The sequence below is a fragment of the Neodiprion fabricii genome, chromosome 1 (genome assembly GCF_021155785.1).
Source record: "Neodiprion fabricii isolate iyNeoFabr1 chromosome 1, iyNeoFabr1.1, whole genome shotgun sequence".
NCBI classification, from domain to species: Eukaryota; Metazoa; Arthropoda; class Insecta; order Hymenoptera; family Diprionidae; genus Neodiprion; species Neodiprion fabricii.
In genome coordinates this window covers 4,896,401-4,914,470 of record NC_060239.1, presented here as the reverse complement: position 1 = coordinate 4,914,470, position 18,070 = coordinate 4,896,401, and the positions used below count along the sequence as shown (strand labels likewise).

The window sequence follows — 18,070 nt, the reverse complement described above, 5'->3', positions numbered from 1 at the left end:
AAATTTTGAAAGCATTTGACTCAATTGTTGAAGAATGTGAAATTTTAATTATCACAAAACATCATATACGAGAAAACTAAAAATCCGATGAAATTAAATGAAAGTCGCACGGAATATTCCAGTTACTATAAAATATTATATATACGTAGGTTAATAATATGCGGAAAGATTCTGTACAGGCGCATACATATGAGTATATGTACTTCCTCTTGCAAAAACTCTCATCTCTGCGCTGCTGCACAAAAATCATTATTATTCACACCGGAAATTATTTTGAAACTGGTTTACGCCGCCCTGAATTCAATTCGCTTCGATTTGGTAATTTTAATTTGTGATCTCGCGGCACACGCGTGCCGATATTGAGGCTTGATGTTTGCACGATCAAAGGATTACGGTATTTTAATGAAAGGTGGAGTTAAAAATGAAAAAAAAAAAAGAAAATTCGAGAAAGGTTCACCAAATTTCGCGTAAAATGAAAATCTTTTGCCTCCATTTCTGTAAATAAATATTCATGCATGTAAAGCGGCTTCACATATTCTACAAAAAAAAAAAAAAAGAAACAAACAGCCGATACAAATGATTTCCGAGTCGTGCAATGATAATTCAAACTTCGCAGTTAGTAAGTTTTCCCTCGTCGGTAAGAACAACGGTTTTTTTGCTTACCGATCGAGGACTTACCGACAAAGTTCGACAGTCTTACTTCGAGATGTCGCTGTTACGGACTTGAAAACAAAGAACGTCCAGAAAAAAAGAAGAGCGGTAAAAAACAACAAACGAAACGACAAAAGCACTCTTGATAACTGCAAGATGATCGACTATCCAAGGTTGCATAAGCCGACTTACAAGTACATATATACCCTCTTATATTGACGTTGCGCGTGTAAATTGACACCCGAGTGTTTGGTGTATGAATACACATTTCAACATAAGTACAATGTTGCAGCTGCTGGGTTGATTGCATAGACTCCTTTCACGCGTTTATTTGTTCAATCGCCCTCCCCCCTTTTCGCCGCCCAACACATTTCTGTACAAATATTTTGTCGCCTGTAACGTCTGAGAATGAAACGTTTTTCATTAAATACAGATTGCGGCAATCAATCGATTTATTATTTTGATTTTGTTTCACCGCGTTTAACAACAAGCCGCATCCCGATATTTAATTAGAATATTGCGATATCGATCGTTTCATGTATCCAAGGCACATTCACCTCGTACGTAGGTTTAGTTGTAACATATTTTAGACACACGAGGAAGCGCTTATATTTCGTATAATTTTTTTTCTTTCTTCTTCCCGCTCATTACTGTACGAAGCCATGTCTATCTGCATAATAGCGTTTGCCTACGATATTCCAATTTATTTATTTAAATGATATTTATAGTACATAGAGACATAGACAGAATGGTGGTCGAACGAAAATTTTCAGACATTTGTCCGCGCTTATAAGCCCCTTCTCTGTTTTACTTACCCTATTTTACCATCTACCATATACTAATATACTTGACGATAATTAATATCGCTTGTTCTCGGAAATAATTGTCGTTTTTGTAGCGTAACATCGTGTAAAGCTTGCGTAGGTGTGGGGAAAATGCAGATATAATTGACTCGCGTCGTTTTGTTTCGTGTGTTTTCTTCTTATTGGATCTTATTTTATTATATTTTTTCTGTCTCCTTTACAACGCGATAAGAGATTGGATTGTTCGCTTGGACTATATTCGTTCGTTCGGTATTTTGAATTTTTATTCTTCTCGTACACAGTGCACAATCAGGGCGAGAAAATTTTAATGTGAGACTCAATTTTACAATTTACAACGCGTCCGTACTTAGCTTTATTCTAATATTATTCTCTAAGATTTTCTCTCTTCAAGCCGTACCTTTTCAAATACCATTTGCACGTAATACGTTGCGATTGTAAATAAAGAAAACTGGTGTAGACGGTAAAATTTTTGATCTTCCACATTTTATCAATCGATCTAACCCTGTGCTTTTTCTTTTGTGTTTCAGCTACCGGATCTGGGAAATCACGATGATAGGGTGAGTGCAAAAAAAAATAAAAAAATATATCAAAATCAAAAATTCCTCTTAACCCAATTACACGTTTTTGCAATGCAACGATCAAACCTTCGCCCGGAAGTTTTGTGAACATTTTTTCTCGCCTTTTAGCAAAGAATCGCGATTATAATCCAACTTTCCGATATTTCTCATCTTTGCCGTCGCAAAATCCCGTCCATAGAATACATAACGCAACACCGACGAGTCTCGAGATTTGATTATCTAAACGAAGCACCGACCCGGTGGATTGAAATTGGATATTACGGGATTATCGTCGATTAATAGGCACACGAGATCCTAGACATCGATACCGCAGCAAACGGCGAAGAAAAAAAATTCAATCACCCGTTTATCTATCGGATACGGAAAACGTCGAACGGGTTATAGAATATGGACAAAAGGCAAAAAAAAAATTTTTTTAAAACATTCACACACATACGGGTTTGCGAATCGATCGATCTTTGCCTGTCATCAACTGTGTTGCACAATGTAAACTTGCGAGACGATTAAACGCATTAGCGTTGATCAAATTCGTCTTATCACAATTATTCATACAATAAATCTCGATAGCAATAATTGCCAGATTGTGTGACAGCGCGTTAGGAAACAGCCGTTAAAATCTAACGAATAAATAAATGAATAAATAAATAAATAAATAAAATTATTTTATAGCGGGCTTCTGCAGTAAAAACAGTTTTGGCGTGGTTATTTTTTTAAATAAATTAACTGTCTGTATTACATAGCCCCTGTTCACCGCCCGAGAGAAGCGAATTGGTTCCAATCCTTCAGGCCAGATAATCGTTAAATTACAAGTTTATCGACTGCACATTTGAATATCGCGTTAAAATAGAGAGAGATAGATATACTCTCTCGAGCTTCGGAAAGTGAACGGTTATAATCCGCTTTTTCGATTCCACAGCTAAGTCATAAGACGATGGAATAAATATAAATGGAAAACAAAGTAAAAAAAAAAAAATGAAAAACAGAGGCTCAGCGAGTATTGATAAATTATATCCACAAAAAAGTTTTAAGTTATGGGGCGCGAGTGAGCGAGCTTTAAGTACCACCGGTCGCTGCTTTATTACAACAGCAATAGATACACTCTGCAATCTAGGTCAATAGATACACGCGTATAATGCGAACCTACGGACACGCGCACGCGCGGGCAGATACGAACATTTTACATAGACGCGTGCAAGTGTATCATAGGTGATAAACGCGTCCGACAATCCATGCGAATTGACACGATATCTATAAGCAGTGAATCGTTGCTAATAACGGGGGAAAAGTTGCGTTTGCAGGCGAGATGATATTCCATACGTGAAAAGTTATTTAAACGCGATGTTTGCTGATTTTCAACGTTTCATATTTATCTCACAAATCTAAGAGCTGCGGTAATGTAATTGTTTGAGAAACGAGACGCACGCTTCTTTGACAAAAGTAACGCATGCCGTATTTTTGGCTGGAATGCACAGCGGTTCTTGATACGCACGTGTATTATCGAGGTTAACGTATCGTGTTATACATTTACGATTTAACCACCTACACATATGCATATTGTTGGTAAGAATTTATCGAACTCGATACGGACGAGGTCGTTACATATACGCTGGGTGAATAACATTGTGGGATGATTTACTTGCGCAGGTGTCTACGGCTGCCGTATGTATTTGATACACGTGTGTATTATACATGCATATGGGTATAGGTATACATATTATAATACGGTATTATACACGCGCTTTTCATTTCATTCAATCAACTCGAAGAATGAGGCATGTATTATATGTATATTGAAAAGACACGCGATTTTTATCTTATTCACGATCGTTAATCAATCGTGTCTTACACTAATCGTGGATTTACGATATACGTATTATACGCGGAAAATAGACATGCGGGTATTTTTACAATGTAGGGTACTGAAAACGGAATAATGAGAGAAGACCTCTGTCCAGTCGTGAAAAAATTGGTCAATCCTGCGAGTTCGTATTAACGAAACGAGAAGAAGGTAGAAAGGGGAAAGAGAAACGAATGCGAAAATTCCGTAAACGCTGTAGATATTGAACCGGAATTAACGAGTCTTTTTCAATTCTTTGACGACGGTTGGAAATATCAAGAGACGATGTTCGATGTTGGGAAAATCGAGATAGGTGGGAAAAGGAGTCCGGAGGAAAAATGGTAGAAGAAGAAACTGATACGTCTGATATTCGTAGTAAATAGGTACAATATTTATACGCGTTACGCAACGCTGTGTTTTTTAGAAGAATAAATTTTCTCTGCTTTCCTCTCCTTCTTTCTCGCTGTTGTTTTATGTGATAATACGTGTATTTTAAGGAAACTGTATTTTTAATTATTTGATAAAGATTTTCGGGGTGAGAGTATGCGTTAAAAAATTGGTCAACATCCTAAATGCGGGAGACCCTGATACGTGTACAAAATTATACACCGTCAAAAGACTCGAGGCGTCGGATTTCTCACGCGCGTCTGTCGTGAAACGAAATGCAAAAGTGGGACACAAATATTTTGGAAACCGTCGCGTGTCCTACGCGGTTTTGTGCCATCTAGCTTGTGCGTCGTCTAGCCGTAGAGTATGAATTCGGTTGCTGCTTATTACGTCTGTGTACATATAACTTATATTATGTACACCTCGCGTTGAATTAATTAGCGTTCGTTTCATTTTTTATGCATTTTTTATCTCGTTTCTTCAAAAACAATTTTCCCAATTTGGGCACGATCAGGTGTGTAAAGTTTGAGGACGACGAGCCGGTTGAATTAAAAAAAAAAAAAAAGAAAAAAAAAACAAAACTTATACACCTGACGAAATATTAATTACAGTAGAGAAGTTGCCTGTAAGATATTACGAAAGACGTTAGAAATCCCTTCGGCATCTCAAATAATCGCAGGTCTGAAGTAAAATTAATATACGTTACTTTCCATCCCCATTCGCTCGTTCATTTCGACTTTCTTCGGTCTTATTCACGCGGTGTTTGTCTCTTTTGCAAAAATTTAAGTTAACAATTAATCGACAAAGTCGGACGAAGAATCGTACCAGCAATTTAACGTAATGGAAAACGGGGGTTTTGTTTTTTTTTTTCTTTTCTTTTCTTTTCTTCTTTTTTTAAAGGTGAGCCGGAATGTCGCTGGTATCATTAGACGTATCGCACGTACAATTATACACACGTATTCAACGAGGGATTTATCATTCATCTCTACACACATGCGTAGAGAATAATACACGTTTATTCCGCAGCCTTGATGTTTAGTGTTGTTTACCGCCCGTAAACACAACTACCGACATTATCCGTGTGTCGCATACCTCTACGTTTCTATTCACGAACGGTGTTCCATGCCTGCGTGCAAACCTCCTATCCAAACGTTGTCGAAATATCGTCGCTTGCACATGTACGGAACATACGTACCTATACTAAAATCCTCGAGATTCCTCGCTCGTCTGAGAGAAACGCGCTTGTTGCGCCCGAATTTGCTCACGTGACACACGCGCACAAACATTCGTCGCATAAATTAGCAAGTGTTATATCGTTGCATATATTTAACTACGCTCTTCGTCGTCGTTTATGGCTGTGTCACCGTGGTAAACAGCAGTGGTGGTCAAGTCACGGATGATCGTGAGAGGAAGGGAAAAAGCAGGGATAATTAAAAACAAAAACAAAAAAAAAGAACATCTTCCTTTTAAGGGTTATTTTTTGTGGGCACGCGCGTGCTCGAATTTAAGAAGCGGCAATTATTCGGAACGCTGATAAACTCGGATGGGGTTTCAAAGCGTACCTAATTGTTTTAAAAGGTCTGCCGTCGGTTCGGTTCGCGTTTTCCTTTCCGTGTTGGTTGTATACATGATTCTTCCGTTTCACATTTTCCGTGCGTAAAATATTCACGTCCAAGCCGGTTTACTTTTGAATATTTTTAGCACACGATTATATTGATTAATTTGAACCCGGTGTGGAAACATTTGTGGGTTAGATGCGAGGGATATAATAACCAGCAGCACCGCTGCCGAGATGCACCGATCATCCGCTCGAATCCAATTATACACGATTTAAGTCAGACAGTCCGATCGAGTTAAGATCACAGCGGCTCTCGGTCGGGTCGAATTTGTCATTATAATTATCCGTTTTTCAATCTGCGCGTATCCTCGACTTTTCGTATTCTCTAATTATACGAGCTGATTTTCACGCTTAATTTATGCTAAAAGAAGTCCGGATCTTTTATGCTTTTTTTTTTTGTTTCATCTCCTTCTCGTGTTATATCGACATACTAATTGCCTATTTCTAATTTTAACGGTAGATTATAAACTATAGGAAAAATGAACGTGAAATATGTTCAAAAATACGTGCATACCTTTTATACGATGATTTCATACTTAAACTGTAAACGTCCGTCTGGTTTGTAATAAATTGTCGCGGTCATTAAAAACTGGAACAAAAAAGTACTTTGGAGACAAATAATGGAAACTTTTTCTTTTCTTGATTTGTTTTCAAATCAACAAAATAAAATTGAAGTCTCCCGCCAGGCAAAGAATCCCTTGAAAATCCGACGTCGTTACACTTGCATATCTCTGGTTAATAATTAATGGTCCCTTCCCTGCAAATTTACGTCATCTTATTAAACACGCGTTTCGATTTAATTTTTGACGCTTTTTCTTTCTTGCAAATTTTCAAACAAGTTCTCACACGTTGCGGATGAGAGCTCCTCGTTACCGCCATGTGGCAATTGAATCCGCTCGAGGAAGGAGAGGCGAAGTTATTACATGTATAGAGAAGAGAAGGCGGCGTGCCGAGTGTATTATGCCCATAAGGTATGCGAAACAATTCAAACGACGGAAAGACCTTCGCGTTTCTATAACCCGCGTTATTTTCGTTCCCAGTCGCATTTATCATACACCCGCACGAGTATCGCTCAAGTGTTTGTGTCATGGTGGCGCCAAAGTGCCAGGAGAGCATTCGACCAAACTCTACGCCTGTTCCCATTACCGATTCAAGGACAAATTTCAGGCCTGATTCATGCCGGGCGGCGAACACGCGTCTTGCGCCAACAATTCGGGGTTCTACTGTACAACGAAAATCGAGAAACTCCGATTTTAGCGGTTTTTTTGAAAATTTTTCCACGTCTTACGAAACAATTTTACTGTTTGCAATTTTTTTTTTTTTTTTCAACGGAAAAATAAAGAAGACAAGAAATCTGGTGTGAAAAAGAAATTCAAAAATCCGGTCTGACGTATGAAAATGTTTCAGCAACCATCTGTGGTAAAGTGACTCCCGCTTCTAATTTTTGTTGACGTTTTTTTCGGAAAAAGCTTGAAAACAGTGATAATGAAAAATTTCGCCCCATTCTGGCTCTGAGCTTAAAAATTTTCACACCTGATACACAATTTGTCAGAATTTCTTCACATATTTAAATTGTGTCGATCAATAACATGGTTGTGGAAAATTGTAGTAAATTGAAATCGCGTCGTTAGAATATGAAAAAACGCCGAGCGCCTTTCAAAGTGAGAATAATCATATAAAAAATCGCGCTCCAAATACGAGAGGTCAAGGATCAGAGCCAGATCGAAATGATACGGACTGCCCTGTGTATAAAAGAATATATAGACGAATGGATAAGACATTTTTTTTCACACTAGTTACATTCATCGCGATTGTTTACGCGACTCGTTTATGCACACATATAATCGTCACCGTACAAATGCGTTTAGTAATGATGCGTATAAGCGTGACGTGCACTCTAATATAATATACGTGTACGTAGCGGATGGGTTAAAAATGCCCCAGAAGAAGAAGAAGATGAAGGGAAAGAGAGAGAAAAATAATGAAAACGATAGATACGGAGACCAGATATATGACCGTAATGTTACGTTAATTAGGTAATTAACCTTGTGAACTTTTCTCTTCTCTTGACGTTACATTATACGTCGGATGTGCCACATATGTATGATATATGTAATAGATGTCATTATTTTGCTGGCCCAGTTCAGCGCGATGATCGCTAACTGATCAATACACTCGATCGATCGTTTCAAATTCCTCTACAATGCATTATACGTATGTACCTATGATACATATGCATTATACAGGAATGGTGCAATGGTGTATGGGTACATATATTATATACGATTGAAACACGTTTCTTACTTCAAGCATATCAATAATTTTACGCTATCAAATCGTTGCCTTTTTTTTCTTTTTATCTCCTCCGTAGAGAATTCTTTTTTTTTTTTTTTTTATTTCTCCACTACGGTGAATTTATCGTCGAATTGGTTGTAATTGACTATCTTTTCGTTTTTGTCGTTTTTTTTTTTTTTTTGTTCCTTTTTTCACAGAGCCGGGGCCGAACTTTTTTCAACCAAGTGCTTGGCTATAAATTGTTCATCGTATCTGTCTAATACAATACGTGTATACCTAATACATGCAGGTACATACAAACATGTATAATTTATTCGTAAGCGTGATTGAGTAAAAATCACGAGAACGCGTCATCGCGCACATTCTGGATTATAGTTCATACGCTGATATCGGCGAGGGTCAAACGGCATTTGAATTTTTGTAAAACAACACCGCTGCAGCATTGGCTGTTGATCGGCTGTGTGCCGCGCGTTAGTTGAGCATTGTTGAATTGCGATTACGGTGTTATTTGTACAAAAATATTATCGGTGGACGAAATAACATCTCCTATGTCCTGTACGCGTGTATGTAACACGTGTAGAGGCAGAAATCACGGCTCGCGCGAGGAGAAACACGAAACTTGGGTCATTGTGAGAAAAATATGGATTTAAAATTGAAAAGAAAAGAAAAAAAAGTAGCCAACTCGAGGGTATAACGCGCAGGTCAGCTGGTTACGTAATCGTTTAAAGCTTGCATACGTGCACGGCTTATATTCCATCGGTTCGACGTATAAACAATCTAACGTCACCAGATACGAAGAGAAGTTACTAATTTTCGTCACAGTTTCGCAATGATAAATTTTCCGTATCAGTTGTGCGAAAAGCGATGTTGTATTTTCAACATTTCCTATCCGCTACCGTATCTCTGAATTCCATCGATGTAGGAAAAGATCCGTTTTCACTTCGGTTAATTTTCACGCCTACGTCGCTGTTTTTTCTACCCTCTCTCTTTAAAATTTGAATGAAAAAAAAAAGAAAAAAGAAAAAAAGAAATACGTACGTGCATATACATATAAATAGAAGCATAGAAGGAAAACGAAAACAACAAACGAAAATAAGTCGGACGTTCGTCCGCGATAACGACGACGATGTTAAGTCGGGGGTATTTGCATCGATCGGGCAATGAGTCAGACCATCGTCTGTATCGCTTAACCAAGGTATGCTGAATTTTTATTAACTCACAGCCGTTGTACGTGTTTATCAACTATACTAGTATACGTTCGTTCCAATACACGCGATTGTTCCATCGTGTTTCCCACGCACACAGAAACTGCGCGTTTTCCTTTTACTTTTGTTTTCATTGAGCAAACGTTACGTTGGTGTGTAATATGCGTTTACAGAACTTGTGCACCGTACCTGGTCTCTGCCTGATTTATAATTAGCCGAGTGAAATAGGACGCGATGATCCTTTCGTCGTTGCAATGTGCTAAACTCCTACGCGAAATATTTAATTAGTAAGATTGGATTCGAGTAAGCAAACTCATATTTACACGTACATATTTACCATGTTGAAGTTGGTAACGTTGACGTAACGAAACGTCGTGGAATAAATAAATCGTTGTACAATTTTAGAACGACTTTTAAGCAACTGGCTTTTCAAAGTATGAACATGTTTTTCTTTTTCACAACTCAGGCTGCGAAGTGTGTAACGGTTTTCTTAAACTTGCATCGTTGAAGTAACCTTACCAACTTCAACCTCGTACATGCACGTTCTGTCTTATTTGCTGTAGCTGATGGGAATCGAACGTAATAGAAAAAAAAATAAATATGACGGTGCGAGATGATTTAAATAGGTTGAAATTCTGACAATAAACAAAGGGAATCTTTGCCTACCGATTATCACGACCTTTTTTCTATACGTACGATAAGCGTCTAGTTCAGTGGCTAAGAATAAACCAAACCTTGGATCGGATCGTCGCGGCCGTTCAGAGTTTTTCTATATTTTCATTTTATTTTCTCACGATATAAAGGAATCCTTTCCCGGAGTACGGTTCTTGATATTCAGCCAATTGCAACCGACGTCGGAGGTGAATAGCGATATATTTTGTTAATTGTTTATTTTCGATCTCGACGTTCGACTTTGCGTTGTTACAACCAACCGGCCGGCCGGGTCGCTGCAAGACGCTTCGCAAGGCTACAACACCGGCTTGCAGGCATATACGTATCGTGTATAAAGCACACATTGTATGTATCTGGAAGCGGATGAATTTGTCAGACGCGCAATTTACCGGCACGTGTCGTAAATACACATGGCTCTACCGATCTGTACGATCGTTGCGTCTCGTTGCGAGAGACGGGGACTGCAAGCTGCGCTTGCGAGACGAGCGCGTGTCGCTGCAAGCTTTGCTAGTGGTTGATCAAATCGACGAAGAAGAAGACGAAGAAAATTTTAATAAAAAGTAAATATTATAATATTAAAATAAAAAAGAATTGCACGAACTATCTATATTTATAAATCTAACAATTTATATCGGTGGAAAGAAATCGCCTTGTTTGTTCGTTTCGCGCGGCAGTTTTCGCATTCATCTCGAACAAGATTATTCAAATCTTTTCCTAGTAATAGAAGAGGATAAAGGATGATATTATCGGGCGGCGGTTCGCTGCAACGGTTCGGTTCGTCGTTGTTACGTGAGAAAACGGTAACGTTACGAAATATCTAAACAGCTCTCTGGTTGTGTGCGTACAACGAGGCATTTACGTACGTACGTATGTATGGGTGGTCACATATTATCACATAGTATCAGTGGTACAGGGCTATCAGCACACCCCGGCAAATTAACCGCACACGGGTCATCGACCCGGCATCGCCGTTGCGGGAGAGGGCGCAACAGGCGTCCTCGTTTCACTTTATACCTATAAATATAATACCGATGTATTTATACGGGGGTCGCAACAAGTAAACCCGCTGCACCGCGGATATAAGCGACGGGAGGCGGGGGCGGGGGCATTTTTATACATATATATACGTACATATATATATTATACATTTATTTATTTATATACACGTATAAGCGCCCGATATACTCCACGATCAATCGAAAACGATGATAAAATCTCTCGTGTTTTACACTTGTCGGCGTTTCGTTCTTCGATCGAAACTTTAAATAAAATAAAATAAATTATAACAAACGAGTGAGGTAGGTAAATCAGACGAGTCCTCATTTTATTCATTTATTTCTTTTTTATCGTCTATTTTTCACACGAAAAAAATTCGATAATATTTCCGGATAACCATTCATTTCCCGTATTCCTTAGACTTCTTCTTCTTTTTTTTTTTTTTTTACTTTTTTCTTTAATTTTTCACCCGATCCCAAGGTATACAAAAACGACTCGATTAGGTTAATTCGTTCAAAAAAAGAAAAAAAGAAAAAAAATACGACGAAACGGAAGTAGGGAAAACCGAAAAACCGTTCGATCCTTCTAGCCGTAAAAATTTTTGTACGGTCGTTGAGAGTACATAAGGTATGTTGTATTATTGTATGGGAGACGCTGGTCGCAGGTGGCGGTGGCACATCGCGCGAGATTCCTCGAGAGTTTAATAATAAAAAGGAATCTAGTCCAAGCATCTGAAAAATAATTTACCCCTTCAGAAATAAAACTTTTTTTCTGGCAAGACGCCAGGATTGTTTAACGCTTGGTAATACGACAAAGAATAAATAAGGAAATGAAAATAAACGGTAATAAAGTTTTAGAAACTACTGTCTGATATTGCGTGTTGTTGTTGTTGTTGTTTTTTTTTTTCATCTTCTTCTTTTTCAATTTCTTTTATTTTTTCATCGCACCATTAATTTATTACACACTTACGCGCATCGTTGTTGTTTCTTCGTTGTCGTTTATCCGAGATCGTTGAACTCGCCGCCGCCACCACCGATGTTATATCACGCCTGTGTGCATGTGCATCGGCGTGTGGAACGCGTCATAACATTGTACGCGTACGTACACGGATGTGTTATCAGAAAACAGAGGAGACTGGTCGATTATTTTCAGACACTCGTTGTTCGTGTTATTATATTACCGCAGTTTTTCCAATTATATTACAGAGTCCGGCGCAAACGCGACGATGCTCTCTGCAAAATGCATCACTCGCTGTGACTCGGTACTGCGGCGTATTTCTTTCATCCCTCCGACGTATTACCGACAAAGTTTTCTCACGAACTTTATTCGCGGAGGCAAAATTTTCCGATAAATCGGTGATAAAATCGGGCAACAATCCCGACTACGATGAAACGTGTGAAATTTCTGTTGCGCAGCCGCGTTTCTGCGTCATCGTTTATTTATCCGGGATCTAGTTTGCTCTAAATGTTAATCGATAGGAAGTGTACGGTAGTAAACAGTACAACAATTATCTCGAACCTGATATTCCGAACGCACGTAACAACAATCCCATGCGTCGTGTGTAGCTCTGTTATACCTTGTTACGCGAGTATTATTTTCGCGTATTTTTCCTCGCCCTGATCGAGCAACGCGTATAATTATCACGTGATAAAAATAATCATCGGCATTGTTATAATTATATAGAACATGCATCGACGGGGAGAACGATCGGCTGCGGTTTGTTATTTAATCAACGAAAACAAGAAACGCGCGACGTGACGCAACTTCGATCATTGTTCACGGTCTGTTTGAAATTCCTTCGCAGGTATATCATTCGTCGCAACTCATTTCGAGGCTAACTTTCCGCCCACAATCATCGCGTCGTGTCTGAACAAGGTTCTTGTGTACCTACCTACCAAAGTCGGAGATAAGAAAAGGCTCGATTTGTGTGCACCGATATAAACTAGGGCCTCTGATCGTCGTTAAAACCGTTTCATCGTGGGAAAGTTGTCTCAAATTTGTCTTTCGTGTTCTTCTTCTTATTTTTTGGCTTTGCAAAGGAGGCCCGTAATAACGAATACAATTGCGAGTATCGAGTGACGCACAGCCACGTGGAGAGACGTACCGACACGATAACCGCTTGGCCGATTGCCCTGCACTTCTCGCGTGGAATCGTTAAGATAATAAAATACCGCGGCGGTTGAGTGCAAACAACGAAATAGACGATAAGTCGGGGTTGGGAATCGTCCGTTGAAACTGGGTTATGATACCTATACGTTGTAATCTCTTCCTCGTGTCTTTGTTACATATGAAATTTCGTAACGTCACATTAGCAATATGCAATATTACAATCTAATCGAGACGCCGACCGCCATCCCGGCGAAACAAAGACCGGACGACATTGTTATCCTTATCATTTCTCACGGAATAAAATGCATTCGCTTCGATTCATTCGCCTCTGGGACATTCGCATTGGCGCAAACAACTCTGCGCGGTTGGCGTCGAATTTTTTATTTTTTTTTTTTATACCGCAGTCACGTTTCACCGGACTTTGGTCGTCGTCGATCGCTGTTTCGTTTCCGCTGCAACCGTAGTCGCGTGGACCCTTTTTTACGATCATCGCGTACAGCGAGTCGTCTACTCGCGTGGAACAGAAACACCTCCGATAATTGCCGAGCAAATTGAACCTTCCGTGATGAGAATGGCACCCGTTGATCCTCCGCAACAAGAACAAGAACCGCAGTCGTTCGTCGGCAATGGCGAAAGACGGCGAACGAATTCCTCCCATTGCAATACATGCTTCGATAATGCGAATCGTGGACCGTGGTGTTTCCCGAACGACGATCATCGTCGCAAGTAATAAGTTTGCGCAGAATCGTTTTGTTCCAGGGCAAGCTGCAGGTCAGAGAACGATAAGGCATCTAACAGATTACCCCCAACACCGTGTCTCACATTCTGTTTGAACGCGCGCTAGCGTTTCAGCGTCTTGTACGACACAAAACAAAAACCGCTGATCCCCAACGTTTGCCCTAGATGTATGCTCAGAGATTAGACCTATGATAACGCGCTTACAGTTTACTCGAACAGACTCTTTTCTGGCAGCGGCCGCGTTACGTTCTCCTCTTCTTTCCCCCTTACGCACCGTTTTTCATCCATCCCAGCTTTGATTCTCCTCATTTTATCGCCACGTTGCATTGACAGACTCTTCGCTCACACGCGTACTAAACTCTAACGCGGTAGAAAACAGACGTGAAAAATAACGTCTGCGACTCTTAAATCGGTCTAATCTTATCGCTTCGAGAAGTAGGTAGGTACGATATTATGTATCCAAGTGTGCATATATATGTATAAGTTGTTGTTCGAGCATTATAACATTGAATGGATGGAATTCAGAGGTTTTATTGATCTCCTACACCCTAATTGCCGAATAAAAACGATAACTCGAGTATTTGACTTGCGAGTTACGCTCGTCCACTTGTACAAGCACACTCTTTTACAGGAGGACTGTATTTTCTCAACCTATATACACCGTGTTTATACAATACATACGCAAAGCTGCTAGAACGTTGCTAGTTTTTAACGCTACGATATCTCAATCCGCATGTCTGTAATACAACTCACAACCTACCTAAGGTTGTCGGTTTCTTTTTACTCCCTTCTTCGCACGTACGTTGCAAAATTTTGCAAATTCTATCGAGCTTAAGTCTGCACGGTCTAAATTCCACCGTGGCAGGTATAAGCGACGAATTGCCTTGTATATGCGTATACTTTGTACGAAAATAAAGGGAAAAAAATCGACACCGAGAGTCTAATATTTTTTAAACGACAGAGCTTTCGAGCTTTCGAATCACGTCTTCTGACCGTTCCGCAGGGGATGATCGTCGAGTCTCTCGTACTTATCTTCGCCGAAAAAAAATTTGGCTCGGTTGCTCTATTTTTTCGTTTTCTTTTTCTTTCTTTTTTTTCCTATCCACGTGCGTTTGTATTACACGATACATGCAATTAGTACGCGATTGCGATCGCATCGCCCCCGCATGTGAGGTACACGTGTGCGGGATGACGTCACGATTGAGGAGGAAGAGTCGAAGAGCGGTGCATGGCTGCTGAAATCTAGCGATGGAAAACAGCGCGGCATCGCCGTGTTACAAATACAAACTGGCCGAACCCACCTTCTGCATTATTCCAAGCGCGTCTGACTGTTTTCGAATCTCGTAAGCACCGTTCTCTGTTCCTGCATGTTCAATCTTCCGCGTTATATTCCTCTTCCGTATTATATTTCATTCTTAATATGCTCGGCCGAGAGACTCCCCGACACCGCGTATATACGCGCGTGTGTGTGTGTGTGTATACATGTATGCACGTTAACGTACACGAATGTACGTACACTGTGATAGAGAATTTGATGTAAATATTCTCAAGGCTTTTACCTCCACCACGCACTGTACGTATGTACGTAGAAAACAACGCCGTCGCTGCTTTTCTCGATGCCGCGTATTCGTTATTCACACTACGTATCTTCGGGCACCACTGCCCGCATTTTCAAATGACGTAAAACTACCCTCGAAATACGTAATGCGAAGTTGATACCGCACGGAGAGCCAATAATGGTTGACGTTTTCACTCGACTTGTTACATGTACTTGTGCGTTTTTCGTCCAAAGTAATTCGTCTCTTTTCCGCATCATTTCTTAACCGTGTTTCGTGGCAAACGGATCATCGAAGCGTTAAAAGGTACAAAAACTCAGAGCCGTTCTTCATTATCTTCGGATCGAGAGCAGATGGATCGATAAAACGTTCGGCGCTGATCGATACGAGTGATTTAGGTTCGCGGGTGAGTTATGTACCGATCCGACGAATGGAGTCGACCGCTTGCGGGCTAATTTACGTCTCGTTCTCCGGTCCCGTTTCCTGGATCATAATTATTCGGTCGATTATTAAATCAAAAGACGGGGCGATAAATAACGTCGGATACCGTGTCGCGGTGCAGGGGAAGCACCTTCGGCGTTTGACCGATTTGTTCTCGTCTCGTCTCGCCACCTTTTTACCAACGAAACGTGAAGCTCCTAAATTTATGGATCGCCGTTCGACCAGCCAACGCGCCAGGCCTCGGTCAGGCAGGAAGCCTATTTATAGGAGGACAAATCGGAGAGAGAGAAAAAACAACAACAACAAAAACGAAGCAAACAATCCGCCGATGCAGCTTCTTTCCGGACCACTTAAGATCCACTCTCGGCATCCCTGCAGAGGCTCTGGGGTTTGAAAAACAAAGGTAAAAAATCTGCCGGTAAATTCCTCGCTCGATTTTGTCCCGATATCTCGTATTCACCTGTGCATCGGGGACGACGATGAACCGAGAGAGAGAGAGAGAGAGAGAGAGAGAGAAACCATCGCTGACCTGGGCGAGGGTCACACGCGTTTGCAATTAGGCGGGTGAGCACGGCATCAGCAACAGTTCGTCGTCTGATCGTTTCACCGTGTTTAGCTGCTTGAGCACGTTTCACGCTGCGGGGGTTAGCCGAGCGTAATACCAGAAGCAGAAGTAGAAGTAGAAGTAGAAGGAGGTGGATGAGGACGAGGAAGAGGAGGAGGAGGAGGAGGTCGATCTCGGTTTCGGTTTAGTTGCCGGTTATTAACGGTTCGCTACGTGCTCGGCATCGCTTAGAATCAGAATTAAGCACGGCTTGGCCGCAGTCGAGACGTGTCGTGGTGTGGATAAGGCACGCCACGCCACGTCCGTGAACTACGTACGGCTAGAGTTGAACAGAAGCGACGTAAGCCGGCTTTTACTTTTGACCCGTGCTGCGTTACCTACAGCGCGGTGTGCGTAGATTTATAATTTATTGGAGCAATTTGTTACACCGAGTGAACGATCTCTGTTATCGTCAAAGATCTTCGTCGGCTATTACGTACGCGTATGAAATTTATATTTAGAATTCATCGCCCAAAGTCGAATGCACGCGTGCATGGTTCTCGGTTGCGTAACAACGCTTCGAGCTCTTGAGAAGCTTCGGGAGCTTGGAACTAATTTCCACCCCGTAACGGTGGTGTTCGTCAACCGCTGCTTCTCTTTACCTTCTTCGACCAGGTACGTGTGGGAGACTTTGAATTAGAATACGCGGTTTTCCGTTTCATCGTTCGCAGGCGTTTCGACGCAAGCCGCGTAGTCGCGGTTCGATCGGTATTCCACGACCTCCCTTGAACCCGTTCGATGTTTTCAATGCCCTCCGGCTTATCGTGTACTTCTCGTATTTTTAACAACAGTTTACAAACGCCGCCGCACGTTCACCCGAATTAGCAACGGTCACATCGGCTCCTGTGGCTTTAACGTTTGTAACCCACGTTACGCTTACACGTCACTTCAGAAGCGTTGCTTAGCCCGGCCGACCAAAGTGTCGGCTACTTCTTTGTGACGCTTGCGATGATGGGCAAATCAAACGTTGTTATCGGGCACACGCGTTATTTCCGCCTGTCGCACAAACCCGCGATGCATCCGTCTCGAAACGTTAAAAATTTTTTCCAGTCTGTGAACAGCCAGGCATTTTCACGTTCAAATTGAAAGTCCCGCCACTCTCGAGTCGACGTGACGTCACGCGGCTGCAGCCAATGCCTGGGCGTTCCGAGCGTCGCTACGATGTTTGAAATCTTCTAGGCAAGCAAAGTGTCGCTTTAACGGATAGACAAGCAGCTGGATAAACTGATCGTGAGTAATACACGCGAGGTAAATATAACATCGCGAAACTTTCCAGCAAGCTGTGCGGTATGTACGAACCCGAATCATTTGTTATTGTTCCATTTCAAAGTGTCGGACGATCACGTTGAAAGTATGACAAAAAATATACATATATATATGTATATAACAATAATAATAAAGGAGACGCGTTACGCATCGCAAAGCAAATGCACTTGTACAGTGACCCAATTTTTTCTCTCGCAAGTCCCAGCGACACGCGTGCCTGTCTCGTCACACGAGGCTCTCTTGTGGTGCAAACGGGGATTAACAACATCGATTTATAAATATTTGTACCAACG

General features: G+C 41.0%; 1 protein-coding gene across 1 annotated transcript in view; it reads left to right on the top strand.

Annotated features, from left to right (window-relative positions):
• The window catches only part of LOC124185745 (sestrin-3), a 109,646-nt gene that overhangs the window by 27,225 nt on the left and 64,351 nt on the right, over nt 1-18,070 (top strand). Inside the window, exon 4 of the mRNA XM_046576814.1 lies at nt 2,003-2,032. Within this exon, the coding sequence (XP_046432770.1) occupies nt 2,003-2,032 (30 nt within the window). The remainder of the gene's footprint in view (nt 1-2,002; nt 2,033-18,070) is intronic.